The sequence below is a fragment of the Equus quagga genome, chromosome 20 (assembly GCF_021613505.1).
Source record: "Equus quagga isolate Etosha38 chromosome 20, UCLA_HA_Equagga_1.0, whole genome shotgun sequence".
Classification (NCBI taxonomy): Eukaryota; Metazoa; Chordata; class Mammalia; order Perissodactyla; family Equidae; genus Equus; species Equus quagga.
In genome coordinates, this window is record NC_060286.1 from 34,987,057 (window position 1) to 35,008,930 (window position 21,874).

The window sequence follows — 21,874 nt, forward strand, 5'->3', positions numbered from 1 at the left end:
AACCTAGATGGTTTCACCACACCTAGGCTATACAGTACCTACCCTAGGGGACAACCGCCATATACGTGGGCCATCGATGACTGAAATGTCATTATGTGGCCTATGACTGTACTAACTTTGACTTGACTCTTGGTACAGCCAGACACGGTGGTCTTGATTTCCAGGCAGAGAGGCTGGATTTGGGGGCGTGTGGGCGGTGGTGTCGTTATAGGTCTGCATTCAGACAGCAGGGAGAAGTGACAGATGGGAATGGCTGGGTCTCAAGCACTCAGTCAATGCATTGGGCCCCAACTTGGCCCAAGAGATTGTGGTGCAAGAGATAACCCCAGTCTCCAGACCCCAGGGAGCGGAGATGCATTCAAGGTGAATTTCTCGCTCCCCCGTGGCAAGCTGAGGCTCAATGAAGAGGTTCCACCCCTGTCCTGAATCCCTGCGGCCAGCCTGCCTCTCTTCCTCCGGCCCCTGCTCTGACCTTGACTCTGCACTCTGGAAGAGACAGGGGAGAGAGGGTGGGCTGATGGGTGTGCCCTGTGGGGAGGAAGATGAGGCAGCAGGTGGCGGGGCTCCTCTGAGGCAGTCACCGCCCAAGCACGTGTCGTGCACAGGTGGGAGGGGGGCCAGGCCACTGCGGGCATGGAGGGGGACCGCTGAGTCAGTGTGCGTGTACTTGAGCTTGTGCACGGAGAGAAGGCTGAAGGAACGGGGCTTCGAGGGCAGGGAGAAGAGATGGCAGAGGGTCGAGGAAACGGAAATCGGTGAAGGGGTGGGGCCAGGCCTTTAAAATTGGGCGTGTGTTATTTATTCTAAAAGCAGATTCTACTGTACTCACCCAGAGGGATGAAAAAACGCCTCAGTTTACCAAAATTCGAAATAGAGTTTGTCAATTTAAAAGGTAGAATCCAGGGCCGGCCCCATGGCCAAGTGGTTAAGTTCGCGTGCTCTGCTTTGGCCCAGGGTTTCGCTGGTTCGGATCCTGGGTGCGGACATGGCACTGCTCATCAGGCCACGCTGAGGCGGCGTCCCACATAGCACAGCCACAAGGACCTACAACTAGAATATACAACTAGGTACTGGGGGCTTTGGGGAGAAGAAAAATTTTTAAAAATTTAAAAAAAGAGATTGGCAACAGATGTTAACTCAGGTGCCAATCTTTAAAAAAGAGGTAGGATCTGGCAAGCCCAAATAAACAAGCCTCCACTCCTACCACAGAGAGTCATGGAATGGTTACTACACACTGGATGCTGTGCCGGGGCGCTGATGGGAGAGAGATGAGTAAGACAAGATGACGGCTCCCCTGTAATGTGCATGTGTGCACACGCTCACACACGTGCACGAGCACACATGAGTAAACACCCACATGAACCTACCTAGAGAAGAAAGCAGAAATGCAAACTCAGGGAGAGCTACCACTGTGGCAGCTGGGTAGGGACGAAGAGCCATACCAGCCCGGACGCCATGTCAGAGAGCGGGTGGCAGAGCTGGGTCTGGAGTGGGGAGCAGCAGGACTCGGTGCGTGCAGGGCTAGAGGGAGCTCCCTGAACAGAACCCTCAAAGGAAGCTCAAAGGACACAGAGGAGGGCTGCAGATCTCTGACCCGAGCGTTCCTCTTCCCCATCGGGGCCTCAGTTTCTTCCCACGACTGTGGAGGCCTTTTCTGGCTCAGACACTCAGCAACCTCACGTCCACCCCTCCATGGCATTCCATGGCCCCAGGCACCCAGGTCTTCTCTACCTGCCACATTCACCAGCAACTAACCCTCCTCTGGGCCACCCCAAGGCTCCACAAAGAACGCAAACTCTCAAAAGAAAACTGACTTCACTGACTCATTTGCTATCGAGTTTATGATTCAGGAAAGATCTTGGAAAAATTCCACGATGCAGTCAAGCTAAAAGGATGAAGGGCTGGAGTGGGAGGAGGAGACGGAGAGAGCTGAGTGCAGCAAGTTCCCAGAGAGGGGCTCTGTCAGGACCCTACTTCAGCTCGGAAGGCTGTTGGAGAGACGATCGTAGCCCAACGGCTGTGCGACAGGTCCAGAGAGCTGCTGTCTGCCCGGAGGAGGACGGAGTCTCCACGCAACCTAGAGCTGGCGCATGGATCAGCCGCCGTGTTCGACCAGATTGAGAGGAGGCACTGCTAACTCCAGGAAGGAGAGATCATAGTACACCAGGTGACTCAGCTGCGAGCAAGATTGCAGTGTGGTACTGAGGTAGACCCTGGTGGCACTGAACCCCACGCTGGAGACGCCCGTGGGAAGAGGAGGGGAAGAGGGGAAGCCTGTCTTACGTCTGTGGGTGGTGTTAGGGTGCTGAGCCTCGTGTCCTCCACAGTGCAACGTCAACAGATAATGTTTAAGATCGAAAGAAAATTTAAATAGTGTATCCGCTTCACTTAGAATATGGAGAGAAATACCAGAAGAAACAGCCAGCGCTCAAAAGTGGTTGCTTCTCAAGAATGTGACTTGGGGGAGAAACGGGGACAGTCAGGAGGCTGCTGTTTCTCTTCATAGGCTGTGACACATTTGACTTTTTAAACTATGTGCATGTATTACTTTGATAACAATAAGAATTAACTGGAAAGGTGGTAACAGATGTGCAAAGCCCCAACCATACCTTCTAGCCATAAAGCCCCTTGAGAGGCGTGCACAGTGCTCCTGAGTCTGGGGCGGAAGCAACCCCTCTCCCACTTCCTCTCTTTCTCTCCCCCATTACTTGGAGCTTATTTTTCCTCTTCAGAGCGCTTCTAGTCTTTTAAAGTACCTCCTTTACTAATTTGCTGGTGTGTGTGTATATTCGATCTGCTCCCCCCGATGGAGGAGGGCAGGGACTCGGTCTTGTTATCTCTACATCTCTGATGCCTAGTCTAGTCCTCGGCACACAGTAGGTGCTCAATAAATGTCTGTGGACCAACAGTGACTTACCAAGCAGCCCTGTGGCAGTCAATGGGTTTTCTAAGGCACCATCAAAGAGACTTGGGCCATCAAAAGTGCCCGTTCTACTGGCAGCAGCCCAACCACGAAAAGCTGACACGCGCCAGAGCCCAATAATGCACGTGCTCCGGCACACTCAAGCACATGCGCACACCTGAGCTCACTCTCATGGAGCAGCACGGTTGCTTATTGTCTGCAATTAAGGGTCTGCAGGATCGGCCAAACTGTTCTGCAGCCTTTTATTGGTCTTTCAGCCAATACCCTGTGAATTAGAAGGAAGTGGCTGTCAAGTGGCTAAATGGCAAATCAATGGCAGAAGAAGGACCCACGCCTCAGACGGCTAAAGGAGGCAAGGTGCTCCTCCTGCGCCTGGGGTGTGCGGGCGCTCAAGGGAGGGGCGTGGAAGGAGTGGGCGTCATCTTTCCTCAACGCAGGGCTCTTCCCGCGTGAAGGGTGTGGCTGTCGGAGAAGCCACACAGAGGGCGGCCTCACTCTTGAGGCTGCACAGGCCCGGGGGGCTCCCTCCTTCCAACCGGAGTCTGAGGCCTGGCCCTCCCACCCGGGCATCGGGCACCCCGTGCCTTGGGGCTTTATCCCAATGACTGGTGCTGATCACACCTTGTTTGGGGTCCATATTCCACCCTGGACCAAGAATTCTTTTGTCACCTCCACTCACAGAGTCTTGCTCTTCCCTTCAGACACTCCTCTCCCACTGTAATACATGGTCCTCCACGGGGCGGTGTGATGAACACCGGCTCCTCTCCCCAGGGGGTGTGTGCAGAGAGGGCACGGACTGTGTCTGAAGGCCCCACCACCGAGCCCCTGGCACCTGGCCCAGCGCCCGGCAAGCATTTCGGTCAGGTCTGAGCGGCGGGCTGACCAACGGCAGTGGTTCTTCTGCCAACTTGGGATGGGAAACAAAGGCTCAGAGCTGCACAGAGACATGGAGGACCCTCATTTCACAGGGAAGGGAAACTGAGGCCCAGCAATGGCAGTGGTACCCACCGGGCTTGGGTGGAACTGGAACCCGGGGATCTTGACTCCCAGTCCTGGGTTCTTTTACCAACTCCATTGTATCTTGCTGTCTGATCACAGGTGCATGCCAGGTGTAGGGGTGGGGAGGAGGCCTGAGAGGGAGCATGGGAGTACAGAACGCCCAAGCACTCCAGGGCTTTATCATCTTTTTAATTTTTTTTTTTGAGGAAGATTAGCCCTGAGCTAACTGCTGCCAATCCTCTTTTTGCTGGGCAAGACTGGCCCTGAGCTAACATCCCTGCCCATCTTCCTCTACTTTATATGTGGGACGCCTACCACAGCCCGGCTTGCCAAGCAGTGCCACGTCTACACCCGGGATCCGAACCGGCGAACCAGGGGCCGCCGAAGTGGAATGTGTGAACTTAACCGCTGTGCCATCGGCCGGCCCCCCTGGCTTTACCATCTTGAAGCTGTGGATAAAGAAGCTGTTCACAGCAAACTCAGGGCAATGAGGCCACCGAAAGGTAAACCGCATGGGCTCCTCACAGCTGGGGACCCTCTAGAGTTTGGGGTAGTTGACCAGGGACTTGGGGACCTTGCATGTGCTAGTTCCACTGTGAGCCACACCCCTTCCTGCCCCTTTGGCTTGGTTAATGCCCAGGCCCCTCCAGAAACGTCTTGGGGCCCAGGTCTGGGTGAGGCATCCCTCCTCTGGGATCCCCCACCTCGGAGCCCCCAGAGCTCGTATCACCCAGCACAGAGCTGGGACTTTGTCTGAGTCACTGAGTCTGTATGGGAAGCGGGGATTAGACCCCACCTCCCGCCAAGGTCAAGGCCCAGTGAGGGCCCTTCTGCGCCTGCTCCTCAGCCTCCTCCCGTCCCTGCAGAGGCCAAGCTGGCGTCTCCAGATTCACCTCCTTCCTACCCCAGCTGATTCTAGAACCACCCTCCCAGCAATCCGGCTCCGGAAGCCTGTGCTGTGGCCATTCACAAAGATCCCTCGGAAATCCTCCCCTAGGACTCCAGGCGGCGAGAGTTTTAAAAAAAGCACGGTTTATCTCTGAATTTTCCTTTTAGTGGTTTTACAGGGACATGAAATGCTTTTGTTTCCTGAGAGAAAAGGCATGTTTCAGATGAATTATTAACCAAAGAGAATTGGCCATGAGCAAGACATCCTCCATTTACTCTGGAGAGAAATGCAGACAGACAGCTGGCTTGCACAGGCTATCTCTTACGGCCCCCAGCAGAGGTCAGCGGGCGGGGGGAGCAGAGAGCGACGTTGGTGTTCCACACTGGGGTGTAACTTCCGCTGCCTCCTTCTCCCTCCGCCAACGGGTGAGGGCTCCCTTCCCCCTCAGGCCTCCTTCCAGGCCGGTTCCGGGAGCGCTGGCCTCTGTTTCTGCCTCCACTTGCCGGTGAGCAGAGCCCCCTCTTGTCACTGAATATCCGTTCTCGTGTGCCAGGACGCCCTCTCTGGATTAGGAGGATTTTGAGGGCAGAGGGCTGGGTCTTGGACCAGAGGAGGATGCTGATCATGGCGCTCGGGCAGAAAAGGGAGTGCGCCCCGGTCTCCATTTACCACCCCCATCCACCCTGTGTCCCCGGAGGCTGACGCCTACCACTCGTTGCATCTCCCGGGCTCCCATTTCTTGGGTTTGGCCAATGGGAAGCACCCTCGGGAGACCGGAAGGCACGGAGAGAGGTTGGGGCGTTTCCTTCCTCTTCCTTCTTCTTTTGGGGCTGCTTCTCTGGCTGTTCCAACCACAGCTCCTGCTGAGCCGCCCTCCTGGGAAGCTCTCTGTGTTCCGAGGGCACTATTTCCTCCTCTAGCCGGTCGTCCCAGGGGTGCTAACCACTCCCACTGCTGGAGACCGCGAGGCCTTCACAGGCCCCATTTGCTCCCTGGGTCAGCCCCCAACTCCTGAGGGAGCCCTGACCACACCCGTGGAGAGCCCGGCTCACACCCCTCGAGGGAGCCCCGCCCACACCCCCGGCAGGGATCAACTGAGCCATCTAGGGTGATATTTCTTTCCAGGGCAGACCCGAGAGGCAAGAGCTCAGAGCCTGTGGAAGGGGCAAGGGGCAGACAGGAGGCCCCTGCGCCTGCTCTGAAGGGAGGTGCGGGTGACGCCCCCGCACGGCTTCCCGGGAGACCTCCAGCCCCGCTGAAACCACGCCCGCATGCCACAGCTGGGGACACTGCGACATCCCCAGGACATCCCCAGCTGGCTGCGACAGCGCGATACTAGTGTGAGTCTGCTCTCGGGGTGTGTCCCCTGCCCTCCTGCCGTTGAAGAGGCAGCGGTTTTCTTCAGGAGAGGTTTGGGGCAGAGAGGGAGGCAAGAGTGACCCTGTGTGTATTTTGGAAGAGCCTGAGCTTATTAAAAAGATGCTGCTGCCTTTCCCTAAGAGAAAGGGGAAAGTGTGAGGGGGGTCGTTGAGGGGACTCGGCCCCACTCTCTGCCAGCGCCCCAGGTGGACCTTGCACACTCTTCCTCAAAAACCTTCAGTAGCTCCCAGTGTCTCCTGAGTCACACGCAAGCTGCTCAGCCTGGTGAGAAAGGCCTCCTCCGCTAGGCTCATGGCTCCCTCCAGCCTCATCTCCGGTGTCCTGCAGGCTTCCTGGTGCCCTGCAGCCTTTGCTCACACAGGTGCCTTTGTCTGGAGAGCCACCCCTGCTCGGCTTCTTAGACCCCCTCCCCTTGCAGCAGGCTCTCAGCTCCAATGCTGGGTCACCCGGATCAGACTTAACGTGACTCCTCTGGGCACCCACGACAGGCTGCCAGCCAGCCGCCCGCAGCCTCACTACCACCTGCCTTGTAACACCGTTGTTCACTCATTGCCCCCACGGCCCTGTGGTCTTACCTGTGTCTACACCCAGAGCCAGGCACACGGTAGGCACCCTAAAACACTTGGGAATGGGACTGGCCATGTCTCCTGGGAGCGTCCAAGGCCAGGCCTCCCCCTGAGTTACAGAGTCTTGGGGCCTTGGGGCCTGTCTGTCTGTCCTTCTGGCCTCAGAGGGGCACAGACACACCTCACCACACCCCCAGAGACCCTCTTCTGGGCACCCCTGAGGAAGGGCAGACAGGAAGAGCGAGGTCTGTCGTCAGCCCAATACCAACCCAGAGCTGGGGTCAGGGCTGGGCTTGGGCGGCGTGTGGTTCTGACCCCACTGCTCCTGCCTCAGTTTCCTCAGCTGTGAAATGGAGCTGATCGGGAAGAGATGTGGCGAAGAGGAATTAAGAGAATGTTGGGGAGGCCACGCGCCCCGAGAGGGGCCATGGTTATTCCCTGGGTACTTATCTGTTTATCACTTTTGGAGGAAATTGCCTTGCAGTGTGGAAGGCAGAAGGGGCTGTCGGCTGGGAGCTGTGGCACCTGGACCCTGCCCTCCGGTGGCCTCTTCCGGCCAGTCACCAGGACGCTCCCAGGGCCCTTCAGCCCGCGTGGCTGACTGTGCACACGCTTTAACACTTTTAACTTGATATTTCACTCTTTCTGCTTTTGAATTACTAAAGTGAAATCACATAGAACAGCCGATTAAAAGGGGAGAGTTCACTATTTTAGGCGTTCACGACTGCTCTTAGTGTAGATGCTCTACCTTTGGGCCTTGGGGGATTTGTAAAAATGCCCTTAGAAATATATTAACAAAGCCATGACCCTTGAGGGTTTGGCGACATTTCTGTTGGTCTTTTGAGTCTGTCTTCCCCTTCTCTCTGTCCCTGTGAAGGAGGAAGGCCATTTTTTGGAGGCGTCTAAGACTGGAAATCAGGGGATCTAGCCAGAGCTGCTGTGTTGCAGCTGCAGAGGGCGCCATTCACGCTGTGGCCTCCTCTGCCGTACTGAGGGCCCTGGACCCCGTCGAAACCTCCTCCGGCCCCGAAAATAGCCACCCTATGCTGCAGACCCCAACTCAACAAGGGGACAGTGCCTGGTAACCTTTTTTGCGAGGCAGAGTGAGATGATAGCTACAGCAATGACAGTGAGCATCACGGAGAGACAGTTTGCTGTTTGGATCACTCGTGACCCCACTGGACACACCTATGCATCCTTCAGAGCCAGCTGGGGCGTCACAGCCACTGAAAACCTTCCCTGAGGCATCTCAGCCTCTCTCTTCTCCCAAGAGAGCATCGCTCGCTCCGCTTCATCATTCTTCCTCTATCGCCAACTATTGAAAGAATGGAAGCTGGTACAGCACTTGGTGAGCACGTACGTGTACCGGGCCCTGCAGAGTGTACATATTGTGCCTACTATTTACGGAAGGCCTCTCACCACTCAGAACAGTAGGAGGTTGTTATTCTTTTCCCTCATGTTATAGAGATGGGGAAACCGAGGGCCAGAGAGGTAAAGTGATTTCCCCCTGGTCACACAGCTTGAACTAGAGTCTGAATTTAGATCTGACTCCAAAACCCAGTTCCCACTCCAAACCAGCATGGCGCCTCCGTCCTGTGGCTCCATCACCCACCCTGGAGGGATTATTTCCGTACTCCCTGGCCTCCAGCAAGCTCCCGATGGCAGGGCCTGTGACTTACAGGTAGGGTCACCTTATACTGCACCAAGCCTGGCATATCATTGGTGTTCATCAAATGCTTGCTGAACTGAGCGCCTTAAAAATGGCAGGGCCCTAATGTCTGAAATCACCTTTAAAATCTTTCAGCAAAGACACAGATAAGAGAAAAAACCAAGAGATGTAGCAAATATTAGCCAAATCTTGATAGCTGCTGAATCAGGGTGAAGGTAGAGAAGGGCTCATTGTACATTCTCTCTGCTTCTTACATGCTTAACAAATTTTATAGTTAAAAAAAACTTGGTGGGAGTAGACGGGGGGTCCCCAAGCTCAGCTGGGGTCCCTTAGGGCTCAGAGCCGGTGGGCACTCACCTTTTGATGGCTTTGTAGCAAATGATGGCAAGCACAGTGAGAAACACCAGGGAGGCGCAGCATACCGCAATGATGATCAGCAGCCCTGACCACCAGCTTTCCTCGGCGGGGCACGAGGTAGAGTTGGGAGCTGAAAGAGACGGGAGCAGCCTGAGTCTCCCCTGCATGGGCGGATCCCGGCTGGTGTCAGAGGTGGACCATCGTGGGTGACACCGAGGGTGGCCTCACCGCCATCCATCGCCCAGATGAAGGCTGTCTGACCTGTCCTGCCATCCCTACCCCCACCCTGGCGGCAGGTGACATCATGGCTGGCCCCCAGCCAGGCGGCATGCTCCAAGCAGGGGTTAAGCGCCGCGCCCAGAGGCCATCCATCCTCCCTTGGCATGAGCTAACCGACAGCAGGGTCAGGTTTAATTTCCCATGAAAAATAACAGAACATCTCCTTCTCTCAGTTGAGGCATTAAATCTGCTTCCTCTGAAGGTGGGGGTGGGGAGCAAGGCTCACAGGGCACACCGGGGGCGGAAGGAGAGAAAGGGAGGCCCATCAGTGTCAGCTCTTAAGCTAATTTCTTGCGAGGGGCAAGCTCTCTCCCTTCTTGGATTTGGCCCATGGTGGGTACCTGCAGCCGTCTCAGTTTGCACAGGGTGGCCAAAATTTGGAAAGGTCTGTCATTGACAAAGCATCTGACATTGGGTGCTACAGGACCCCCTTGTTGTTAGTCCATGGGGTCCTTGGGGTGAACCTGTCCTCCCCCTTGGCACGGGCTGTGTGGGGAGGACCCGGAGCACAGGTGTGGACTCAAAACAAAGCCAGTTCATTCTTCCCTGGGAAAAGCGGAGACATCGCGCAGCCTCATCCTGGGGGCTCTGGGAAGACCCGGACACAACTGGAGAGAAGTGCCCGGAATTCCAAAAGGAAAAGCAGAGAGAGGGAGGGAGGGTGGGAAAGAGAGAGGGAAGAAGGGAGAGGAAGAGGGAGGGAAAGAGAGAGAGGTGGGGATGGAGGGGGGGAGGGACGGACAGACAGACACTACCGGCATTGGGCGGGTCTTCAACACATGTGAATATGCGCAAAAGAATCGAAACTGTGCCCCAGACTCTGTGTCCACTTAATAGGCATCTTCAGAGGTGCAACAGTCTGTGGGGAATAAATGGATGATTTCCCAAAGGCCACCATGGATGCTTCATTATCATCGTTGTTGTTGTGATAATCATCAAGGTGTAATTTACATATAGTGAAATGCACCCATCTTAAGTGTACCGTCTGATCAGCTTTGACAAATGTGTACACCAGTGTAAGCCACATCTCTACCATGACACAGACTATTTCCATCCCCCCAGAAAGTTTCCCTGCCTGCTTCCAGTCAGTCCCCACCCTGGAGGCAACCACTATTGTGCTTTCTAAAATCAAAGATTAGATTTGCTTGTTCTTGAAATTCATATAAATGGAATCATGCTGTGTATTTTTTTTTTTTTGCTTCCTTTATTTAGCAAAGTGGTTTTGTGTGTGTGTGTATGTGAGGAAGATTCGCCCTGAGCTAACATCCGTTGCCAACCCTCTTCTTCTTTTTTTTTTTTTTGCTTGAGGAAGATTAGGTCTGAGCTAACATCTGTGCCAATTGTCCTCCACTTTGTATGTGGGATGCCTTCAGAGCATGGCTGATGAGTGGAGTACGTCCACGCCTGGGATCCGAACCTGTGAACCCTGGGCCGCCGAAGCAGAGCATGAAGAACTTTAACCACTGGGCCACCGGGCCGGCCCCCCTTAGCAAAGTGTTTTTGAGATTCATCCACATTGTTGCATACTTCAGTGGTTCCTGGCTTTTTATTTCTGAGTAATATTCCCTTCTATGAATGTACCACAATTTGTTCATCCGTTCACCTGTTGATGGACACCTAAGCTCTTTCCAGGTTTTGACTTGTGAATAAAGCTGCTATAAACATTCGCATACGTGGCATAGACGTGTTTTCTTGATATAGACACGTTTTCATATTTCTCTGGGATAAACATCTAGGAGAGGGATCGCTGGGTCCTATGGTGTGTGTATGGTTAACTTTATAGGAACTGCCATGCTGTGTTTCCCAAGTGTTTGCACCTTGTACACTCCGTTTGGAACAAGGAAAGACAGAAAGAAGGGAGTGGTTACTGAATTGTTCTCCAATTGTGGCCTTTAGAAACCCCAACACTGAAAAGATATATAGAATTCAAAATAGGAATAAATCATAAAATAAAGGAAAGGCAATCCAAAAGGCTTCTCATTCTCCCCATGACAAACTTCTTCGGTGCTTTTCTTGGTGAAACATCAAACACAAAATCCTTGCCCCCCGAGGTCCTCATTTTGGGGTGTCCCTGGCTTGGCTGAGCCTTGCCGGGGTGACTCGGTGCAGATCCAGGCCCAGTTATCCCTGCAGCAGCAGTCACGCTAGAGAGTCAGAAATGCAACTAGACACATGGGGCCCCAACCCCAAAGGGTTTGCCTCCTTCTCGTTTTCACTGCAAAAGAAGCAACTTCAGTTTCTGTCAATTCTGCTTCAGGTTGTAACACCTCTGGGCAAGACCCCAGGGCCATGCCTGCAGCCCATGGGCACCCTCACACTTCCCCACCAATGGCCCACAGGTTACCCACCACTCCTGTGGCCGGGGCATCCATCTCCCAGCGTGTGGTCTCAGCCAGGGCAGCACCCCTCCAGCGGGCACTCGGAAATACAGGGGGGCTGCTTTTGGTTGCCATGATGAGTGAGCCCAGCAGCTACGGACGTTAACAACGACAAAGACCTGGATATCCAACCAGGTAGAACTGTGCCTCGAAAAATGCCACCAGGGCCGCTGTTGAGAAATTCCATCAACTTAGAACAGGGGGGTTGATTCTAAAGCTTACTTGGAATTTGACCCTAAATTTCAGAGTGCCTCTTCTGGAGCTCTTTTCTTCACGCTCTCTCTTAATGAGGTGGGACTTCCTTCTTGCTTGCTTTTTCCAGACACAATCGATACTGAAGCCAGGGAGACTGGTTTGAGAGGGTCCTTCTGCATCGGGTCCCTCTGATAGTCAGCCCTGTGCTAGTAGGTCACGTGTGCATTGTGATCCTAGTCCTAGACATAAATCGTGACTTTTGCCACGAAAATAGTATGGTGTTCACAGAATGCATCCTTATTATCCTCGCTCTACCCCTTCTTTTTACATTAGGCAGGGTCAGGGAGTGCTGGAGCTGGAGGAAGCCCAGGAGGGGGCATTTCAGAAAAGAATAAATACTGAAATTCAGGATCAAGAAGCAGCTTTCGTAGAAGCCAGGGCTGGGACTCCGATGTTTGGGCTACAGGCCAGGTCTGCCCCCCGCCTGAAGTCCCTTCCCGCTGGGGCTGGCCAGGACTTGTTTCCAGATGTGGTAGGACAGCTTACCATGGGGCCAGACTGATGGTTCGTATTCGAGAAGATAGCGTCATGAAAGTGCTCATTCATTCGTTCATTCATCCACGACATTTACTGAGCACCTTCTGTGCCTGGCACCGTGCTAAGGGCTGGGAGTACAAAGATGAATTAGATGTAAATCGTGTCCTCACCAGGTCTGGTGCCAGTTGCCCGTGGATCATTATAGAGCTGGCCAAGCCCTGATCACCTTGCTCAGGGAGCCAGCAGTCTTCAAGAGGAGAAAAGACATGCACAGGTCGCCAGTGTGCAAGGTGATGGTCCTGTGGCCGAGGAGAGGAAGCTAGTCGGTGCTCAGGTTCAAGGGGGAGGGCGATGCCTCTGAGCGGCTGGTGGTCAGATGGGGATGGCTGCGGGAGCTCTGTCCCCTCTGCCACTCCCCCTTGCTCCTGGCTAAGCTTCTGCAAACACGACAGAAAGGCGGGAGCTGTCATGACATCTCAGGGGTCACAACACCCTCTCTCCTGAGGCTCACTAAGGCTTTGCCTGCTGCATTCATGACACACTCCTGATGCCTGTAGAGGGGACGAGCCTGGCAACCAGAGAGAGGCAGGTAGAACTAGCAGACTCAGTTTTGCTTTATCAAAGGAACTGTTCTCTTTGCAGTCAAGAAATGCATCGTTAACAGCTTATATTTGGGACTTCTGCTTCCAGCCAAGATGGAGTAACAGGGGCCTGCTTTGCACGGCCCCACCTCAACATCCAAAAAAACATACCAAATCTACAAAACAATGTTTTTCAAAACAGTGAACATCAAGGCAACAAAAGGCAGTGATCCCTGAGAGCTGAGAAACAAAGGAGGCGAGTTCCACAGCCGCCCAGCTTGCAGCCTGCAGAGACTTTCCAAGGAGCCATCAGGGAAGGGAGAAGGCAGCAGGGCCCGCCGATTGGGTAAGCTGGGGAGATGGAGCGGGGAGTCCGGGGGTGAACAGAACAGATGAGGTGTCTTCCCCAGGGAACTTCCAGAAGAGTGGAGGAAGCCGACAGCACACATCCAATGAATATATAATTATGCATCGTGGCAAGTGCTAGATGAGAAATGGGAAAGAGGTCCAGATGCCCCACATCTTGTGGAAAAGCATCTGGAAAAGAAGTCATTGGTGGAGGAGAGCCTTGGATGTGCCCCTCTGCACAGGTATCAAGGAGGCAGGGCAGACCAAGGCAACTCCTGTGGGCCCGCGGACCCGCCAGCCGTCCTGCGCCAGGAGGAACTGTGTGGGGTCAGGCAAGCCCCCAGCTGCTCTCAGCGACAAGGGTCTTTCCCTGTATTCCTCACGGGGTTTTTGTGACTATCAAATGAGGCCACGTTCTTGAGGGTACCAGGAGTAGCTGCCATCATTTGCTGAGCACTGACTCCAACACACACGACTAGTCAGGATGATGCCGAGCTCATTTATATCCACCTTTGTAAGTGGGGAGACAGGCCACACAGCCAGGGGCCTGGCAGGATTTGAACCTGTGAGCCTGAGACAGTGTTCACGTTCACGTATGACCTGGGAACCAGCCACTTGCGTCTCCTCAAGAAAGCCGCTGTGCACAGGAGATGTTTGACTGACAGGAGGGAACAGAGCGAGGGATGAACGAGTCAGGAACAGCAAGTAGGGCAGAAACAATCTCAGTTTTGTGAGACATCTTTCAATGGTTCCTAGACGAAGGGAGTGATGGCCATGTTCTTTGTTTTAACATGACTTATCGATTGTGAGATGGAGGGTACGGATTTATCCATGGCTTGGCCTCTGGACCCTGTGTGTGGCCACCTGGAGAGGCCAGCCACCCACTCGCTCACGTGGCTCCCCATTTCTTGAGCGCAGCCCGAGTGTCAGCCCTGCTGGTGACACCATGGGCGTGCATGGGCCTCCCGGGCATTTTCAGACTTCTCTCCTAACTTTCACAGTCTTTGGTGACTCACGTCCAGGCCGCCTGACTGGTTTCCTGACTGACCCCCAGGAGCTGAACCAGCAGCGACCTTATCAACCTTAATTACGGTCAGGAGAGGAGGGGTCGCCCGCAGTCAGCCGCTCACTCCCTCCTCCTCGCTGCCCAGCTCCCAGTCCATCAGGTGGAGCAGGGCCGCTGAGTGCGGGCCTGTCGAGGGCCCCCTGAGCCGTAGATACCCATCTCCTTCAGGGAGCTCATGTCCATGAATGCGCTTCTCAAATCATACTCAGCCTTGGCTGCGGACACTGCAGTCAGAAGCCAGCCTGGGCTTCAGGACACCACCTGGTACTCCCCATTATTGCGTCTCAGGCACAGCACCGGGCACTGGGGAGCAGAGGTGAAGGGGGTCACACAGCCCCGCTCCAAGGGACAGTCTCAGGGCACCATTGGCCCTTAGGGTGTGTGGGTCCCTTGCTGTGCCACTCCCCCCTGCCCGCGCGAAGGGTCTTGAGGAAGCTGTCCAGCACGTCAGGAAGAGTGCACCCACGTGGAACTCAGGGCACACACTGTAAGAGACGATGAGTTTCAGAGGCCTGAAGAGCATCTACAAGCATGTCTGCTCTTGTCCTGTCTCAGCCTGCACACCTCAAACACCCGTGGGTTTTATCGGGCTCACAAGGATGGCGAGGGGTCCACGAGCTCTGCTGAAACACTTGTGTGGTGGCGGAACCTGTTTCATAGACTGCTTAGACAACAGAGGACACTGGGCTCAGAGGGGGGAGGAGCCTCCCCGAGGTCACCCCGGGAGCACAGCACGGTCCTCATATCTCTCAGCCCTGTTGCAAAGTGCCTTGAAGGACACGGGTTCTCAGAAGTCCCTTTGTGGGCTGACGGCCCTTTCTTCATCACTGCCTTGATGTCCCCAGCCCCACCTCTGTTGGACTGCTTGACACAGACCCAAAGTCTAGGAGGAGGAGCAGTGTGGGGGCAGGGCCCACCACCTCCTCCCTCTCAAGCCCCACCCCGACACAGAGCCCATTGTCTCCCGAACACAAGAGACCGACTCTGCTGGCTGCTGTCCATTCATGGGCACAGGGCATCCACGGGGAGGCCTGTGCCAGGGGCGTCCGCCCTCCCACGTGGGTCAGCTCGGGTGTGGGGCTACTACTCACTCATTTTCTACCTTGAAGGTCCCAGAGTGTGTGGCTGGACTATAACCACAAATACGGGATCAGACCTTGGCGCTTTATGCAAACCTCTGAAATAAGCCCCCATTTCTAGAGGAAAGAAGTCTCCTTAGAGTTGCTCCGGATGAAATCAGGGAGCATCTGCATCCCAGCTTGGGAAGGGCCCTTCCACCCCTTCTCTGTTGATGGGAATCTGGCTCGAGCTTTGGGTACAGCATCCAAAGACCCCGTGTTTCATAGAACTTCTCAATTCCTCCTCCACCAGAGGTTCTCACAGCAGGAAGCCCCTGGCGGCCCAATGATGGGATGCAGAACTCCTGGGGGGAAGGAGTGCTCCCGTTTTCCAGAAACAAGGGGCACTCCCTTCTCCACTCTGCAGGAGAGAAGCAGGCTGTGGACACTGCAGCCTAGATGGGGTCCCTGGCCTCTAGCCCGGGGCTGGCAGGGGGCTCTGAGCCAGAGAGGCAGTGCTGTGCTGGGCCTGCTCTGGGGGTCATCTGTTTCTTGCCCACCACCCACCCACAGTCTCACTGGGAGCCTCACAGTGCCTCCCAAGCCCGGCCCAGGAGCTCCCTCCCGTCCCGCTCCGGTCGGCCATGCTGTGGTGGGCTGCGCAGAGGAGCACTCCCGGCTTTCATCCACTGTGGACAGAAACCGTTGGCCCCTGGAAGCGCGGAAGGCCTTGGCTAGCCTGAGGTGAGGGCTTCTGCCAGAAGACAGACCTTACCATGCCACCAGGAGTGTCTCGGGGCTCCAGAGGGGCTGGAACACAAAGGCTGACCAGGCTGGGCACCTGCTGGGCTTCACAGGGACAGGTGCCCAGGGCCCCTACCCTCACTGCTGAGCGAGTGGCCCCCAAACATCTGCTCGGCCCTTGACCTCCTCTCAGTAACTGCCCCGTGTGTGCAGCATCCACGGGGGAGCTACTGCTCCCCACCCTGACCCCTCCCCAGGACCAGTGCCCTCCTCCCAGGCTCAGACCCCAGCCTGGGGGTCAGCATTCCCTCTGCTCCACAGCTAGGCCACCAGTGGCCAAATCCGATGGCTGCGCCCTCTGACCTCGTCTCCACCTGCCCTTTCTCTCGCCCCCGCCCTGCGTGGCTCCAAGCCTGCGCTGGTTCGCGCCTGGTCCTCACTGTGGCCTGGCCCAACCTTCCAGGGGAATGTCCCCAAGGCAGGCCAGCGGCTGTCTGCATTGGCTTTGAATCAGAAGGACTTGAAGTTAAATTCCAGATTGGGACCCTGGGAAAATCATTTAATTTTTTAGATTTAATCTCAGTTGCTTCCACTGTAAATTGGGGGAAAGCAAGAGAACCTCCTCCGTGAGGCTGGTGCAAGGATTAAATGAGATATGTGATCAGAGAGCTCGAGGCAGGCGCCCCTCGGCCGCCACCACATCCCTCCCCTTCTCCCCAACAGAGCCCTGACTCTCTCCTTTGTCCCCACCCTCCACAGGCTTTGGGGAGGCGGGCTCAGCCCAGGAGGTGGGTTTTCGGTGGTCTCAGCCAGGCCAGGTTCTTCCAGTCCCTCTACCCTTAATTGGTTCAGCGATGGGCACGTCATGCAGTTCTGGCCAATGACACAGGAGGAAAAGTCTGCTAGGAGCTTCTGGATTGGTCTCCTTGCTGTTAGGAAGAGGCACAGAAAGAGGCAGGCCCCTTTTCCTCATGGACACTGCTGTGTCCTTTACCCCCAAACAGAACAGCTTATGGGGGCTGTGGGTGCTGGGGTGCAGGGTGGGTGGATTGCAATGTGAAGTGGGGTGGCCAAGGTCAGCCTCAAGGGGTGACATTTGAGCAAAGACTGGGATGTGGCAAGGGATTCATCAAGCAGGTACCTGGGGGAACAGGCAACGCAAAGGCCCTGAGGTCAGCGGGGGCCCAGCATGTCTAAGGAGAGGAAGGAGGTCGGTGTGGCCAGTACGATGCAGGCAAGGGGAGGATAGGGGAGATGAGATGGCTCAGGGCCTGGAGGCCATGAGAAGGACATGGGCTTTGGCACTGAGAAATGAGGTGCCATTGGAGGGTCTGGAGAGAGGGGTGGTAAGGTCTGACTCACACGTCGGCTCAATCACTCTGTGTTTAGCATAGACGGTGTGAGTGAGTGTGTGTGTGTGTGTGTGGTGGGATGGGGGAGGGTGGGAAGCTGGGAGGACGCTGCCAATAGCCCAGGAGAGAGATGGCGGGTGGCTCACGTCGGGGCAGCAGTGGAGGTGGTGAGAAGAGGTGGAGTCTGGATACATTTGGAAGGGAGAGCTCAGGATGGCTCGGAATGTGAGAGACAGAGCAGAGCTAAGGATGACTGAGGACTTGGGGCTGAGCAAGTAGAAGGATGGAGCTGCCATCAAGTGATGGGGGAGACTGGGGCAGGGCGGGCTTGCTGGGTGTGGAGGTCGGGAGTCAAGTCTGGAATTCCCATCACACACCGAGGGAGATGGTGCGCAAGCCGCTGGATCTAGACTCTGAGCTCAGAAGCAAGGGCTCGGCTGGAGGCACGAACTTGGGAGTTGTCAGCACCCAGCCCTGAGACAGGATGAGATCATCAAGTGAGCAAGCGTAGATGAGCAGGGAAGAGGGGCAAGGCCTGAGCGCCGGGGCGCCGCCATGTGGAGAGGCCAAGGAGCAGAGGAGGAGGCGGCAAAGGAGGCTGGGAGGAGAGGCCAGGGAGGACGGGGGCCAAGGCAATGTGGAGTCCCGTGGCCGAGTGAGGGAAGGACGTCAAGGAGAAGCAGGTCAGCTGTGTCCACTGCGGTCCACTGACGGGCCATTGCCATGAGGCAGAGAACCGACCGCCAGATGGAGCGACACAGCAGTCCCCATGGACCACCACAGAGGTGTTTTGGGGATTGGTAGAGGAAGCCTGGTTGGGGCTGGTCAAGAGAGATTGTGGGGAGAGGAAATGGAAACAGCAAGCGTGCACAGCTCATGGGTGGAGTTTTGTTGCAAAGGTGAGCGGCAACATGGAGCCACAGCTGGGGGGAAGTGGTGGCAAGAGAGGGATTTTAAGACGGGAGAGGGAGTGTTACCCAGGGGATGGGGATGGGCCCTTGCACAGCTGGGGAGAGCAGTCATGTGCAGGGAAGGTGAGCGGAGAGCACGTCGGTGGGTGCTGGGGTGGAAGTCGGTGGAAGCTTCCTTCGAATTGTGTCAACTGTGTCTCAGTGAAGACAGAAGCAAGGGTGGCAGCTGAGAGTGAGAATGGGGAGGTTTGGGGGGAAGCAGAGAAGGTGTGAACTGGTGTTCTAGGAGGGCAGGCGAGTGAATCGAGTGGGGCGGGGAGGAGCTTGAAGGCCCAGTGAGGTCTGAGCTTATGAACCTAAAGTTGAGTCCAGTTCAAGCCAGACCACTTACCCCGCCACCTTCAGCCGCGGGGACCACCGTGGGGCAGGCTGGCTTTGCCCAGCGTGTGTGATGAAGTCAGTGCAGGGTGAGGGGGTCGAGGGCACACCGGGGACTGAAGACAGTGCTGGACCAGAGGAGGAAACGGTTAGGGGAAGGTGCCCCATTTCACTGGGGCGGGGGTGGAGCTGGGGTTTGAACCCAGACATCTGGCTCCAGGGCCAACCTGGGACCACTACACAGACCAAAACCCAGCCAATCCAGGCGAAACTACAAATCGTGGAAGGAACTGCTCTGGGAAAATGAGAAAGAGTGACATGAGAGGGAACGATGCCGTGTGTGGAAAGGGGAGATTGGTGTCACCCAGGGCATCAGGGAAGCCTCTTGGAGGAGGTGACATTTAGGCTGAGCCCTACAGGGTCAGCCCTATGGGAAGGTCTTATCTGGGTTGGCCTGGGCTAGCAAGGGAAGGAACACGGGGCATGGGTGCCCCAGGTTTCTCGGCTCCCCCACTGGTGCCCCGGGACCTCCCCGCTGAAGCCCTGGTGAGGGGCTCCGGGCCCTTCTCTCTGCAACTCCCAGCCTGTTGCTGAAGCTCCACGACCTCTCACTCGTCTGATTTACTTATTTCTGCCGGGCGTCCTGGGCACGGAGCCCAGCGTGGTAGCAGTGTGGCTGCTTATCATCAAGGACACTGTTCTTAGGCTCGGCTCCTGAGGGGGGCATTTAAAAAAAAACCCAATACATTATTAATAATGGTCTCCATCATTCCCGTGCCTAATTAGGAAAGGAAAATTATGAATCGGGTTTCAATCTCTATGGCGGCTGCGGCTCTTCCCAATGCAAGCGAGAGGTCTGGGTGAGGCCGGGGCTGGAGCTGAGAACAGCAGGCTGCTGCCTGGTGCCATTAATTATGCCTCTGGTGGCGACTGCAGAACACGTCTCTCCTTGTTCTTCGCCCAAACAGGCCTCTTTGTGAGGCTCCTTAAGGCCAGGACTTGTTACTCCACGGCACTATTCTCTCTGAGCAGCTGCAGTCCACCACTCTCTGTTCCTTCTGCTCTGGGGACCCTCCCCAGATCCAGCAAGCCTTCAGTTCCCACCCAGGGCCACAGATGCATGCTGCCCAGAAGGTCCACACTCGCCAGCTTCAGAACAGCACAGCTGTGTCAAGAAGTGACGAGGCGGTGCCACATCGGGAAAGCCCTGGGTGACCACTCGAGCCCACCCTCCTTGCCCTGCTCCTCACCATTCAAGCACTAATCCATTCACTCACTCAGTGGACATGTGCCGGGAGCCTTCTCTGCGCCTTGCACCGCGCTAGGTGCTGGGGAGACGATGGTCGGCAGAACAGACCGGGACCCTGCCCTGTGATGCTTACACTCTCCTGGAGCGTGCACACAAATTCAGCCATCACCAGATAGATGCTTACTGGGATTCCTGCCTCACCAAGACATTTAACTGTGCATGGGCCTTGGGTACAAATGACAGGAAATTATAAAACAAAAAATAAGAACGCCCGGAACATGGGCAGCCAGTGTAAGTTGACTGAGAATAATGAGCTCATCTTTGTGAGAGGCTCATGACCTTGGGATGGGAAAATGCTCCCGATGGTATATGTTAAGTGCCCAGCAGAGCCCCAGCACCAAGCTGATACTCAGTAGATGTCGGATCACTTTCACCCCTTCCAGAAAGACTTAACAGATGATGGGGCCTCCTGAATGCTTCATCAGGTACAATCTGCTCTGTCTAAACAGCTGTAACCATCTCGAAGAGGAGTTCAGGATCAACTCAAACCAGTGGTTGACAAACTCCGGCCTGCAGGCCAAACCTGGCCCACCACCTGTTTTTGTAAATAAAGTTTTATTGGAACACAGACACACCTATTCACTTACATACTGTCATGGATGCTTTCTTGCTACATCAGCCAAGTTGAGTAGCTGCAACATGGACTGCACGTGTCTATTACTACCTAGCTTGTGGCGGTCTTCACCTGAGATTCTTAGACAAACTTGAGAGAGCAGTCTGCGAGCACCCTGAAGCTATACCCCAAATTTGCATTACTCTACTCCCTCCATTTTATTTTTAGAAGGGCCCAAATGTCACACCAACACCCTGGTGGGAAGTCTCGAGGCATGTGGCACAGGGCATTGGTCTGTCTGGGAGTTTTAATAGTGACCACGTGGTGAGATAGCAAAACCACAGTGGACAGACAGGCCTGTCTGGATCCTGACTTGGCCACACCACACTTGCTAAGTGACCCTAGACAAAGCACTGAAATTTACAAGCTCCTCATCAGTCGACAGTATGAGGACGCTCTCTGGAAGGTGGGTGTGGAGGATCTATGGCGGTGACGTGCCAATTATTGTCCTGGGGCCCTGCTGCAGGGGCGACCGCTAAAGGCAGGGTTGCCACAATAATGAGTTTGGTAGTTCTCCCAAAGATCCATCTGGGGCCCCTGAGTAGAGGCAATGGGATTTGGGCAGATTTAGGACTGACATCTCCAAGAACTGCCTGCCCTCTGTAACTGTCCGACGATGGAACAAGCTGATTCCTAAGGCAGGGACAGCCCGTCACTTTGGTGCCAGCTCCAAGACCCTGTCTGGCTCCCAGTCGGATGAAAGGCTTACCCTCAGCTGAGCGGCGGTGCAGGCAGCTCTGTTCCATTTCTCCTCTGGTGGCTTTAAGCTCACGAGAGAGCCACCGGCCCCTCCTCCCTCCCACTGGCCCCTCTGCGTACCTCTTGGAATCTTCTCGTTTGTTTGGCATTCGGACCTCAGCTGCTGCGGCCACCCTGCCAAATGGCGGCTGCAGAGGTGGGTGCTATAAGGTGCAAGCTGTTTCCCACCTGCAGCTGTGGTGCTGGGACCTGCAGCTACACTGAGTCCCCGGGCGCCTGCAGCCCTTCCTTGGAAGGCTGCCCTGGGCTGCTGCAGTGGCTAAGCCCGAGGCGGAGAGCCTGGGAATCTACTCCCCCACACCCCAGAGAGTCCGTGACCAGTGACCGACAGTCCAGGCCCTGCTGCCTGGCTGAGGACAACGCAGAGTGTAACTAACCCTCCAGAGTCCCCTGCAGGTTGGGCTCTGGCCTCCTGGGCTCCCACTTGGCTTCCTCCCCGCCCCTGTCCCACCTCCTCCACGGCCTTCCAGTCTCCCCCCGGGAAGACTGCCTTTAAGAATCCTTGTCTCCAGCTCTGAGGACATGTTCCTCGTCAGGAACCCCAGACATGAGGTCACCACGGTGCTGAAAGATCCTGGCCTGC

General features: G+C 55.5%; 1 protein-coding gene across 2 annotated transcripts in view; it reads right to left on the reverse strand.

The window, feature by feature from the left end:
* Positions 1-21,874, reverse strand: part of PRIMA1 (proline rich membrane anchor 1) — a 62,275-nt gene that overhangs the window by 8,783 nt on the left and 31,618 nt on the right. For both annotated transcript variants that reach the window (XM_046647649.1, XM_046647650.1), the window contains exon 4: positions 8,784-8,913. In XM_046647649.1, the coding sequence (XP_046503605.1) occupies positions 8,784-8,913 (130 nt within the window). The remainder of the gene's footprint in view (positions 1-8,783; positions 8,914-21,874) is intronic.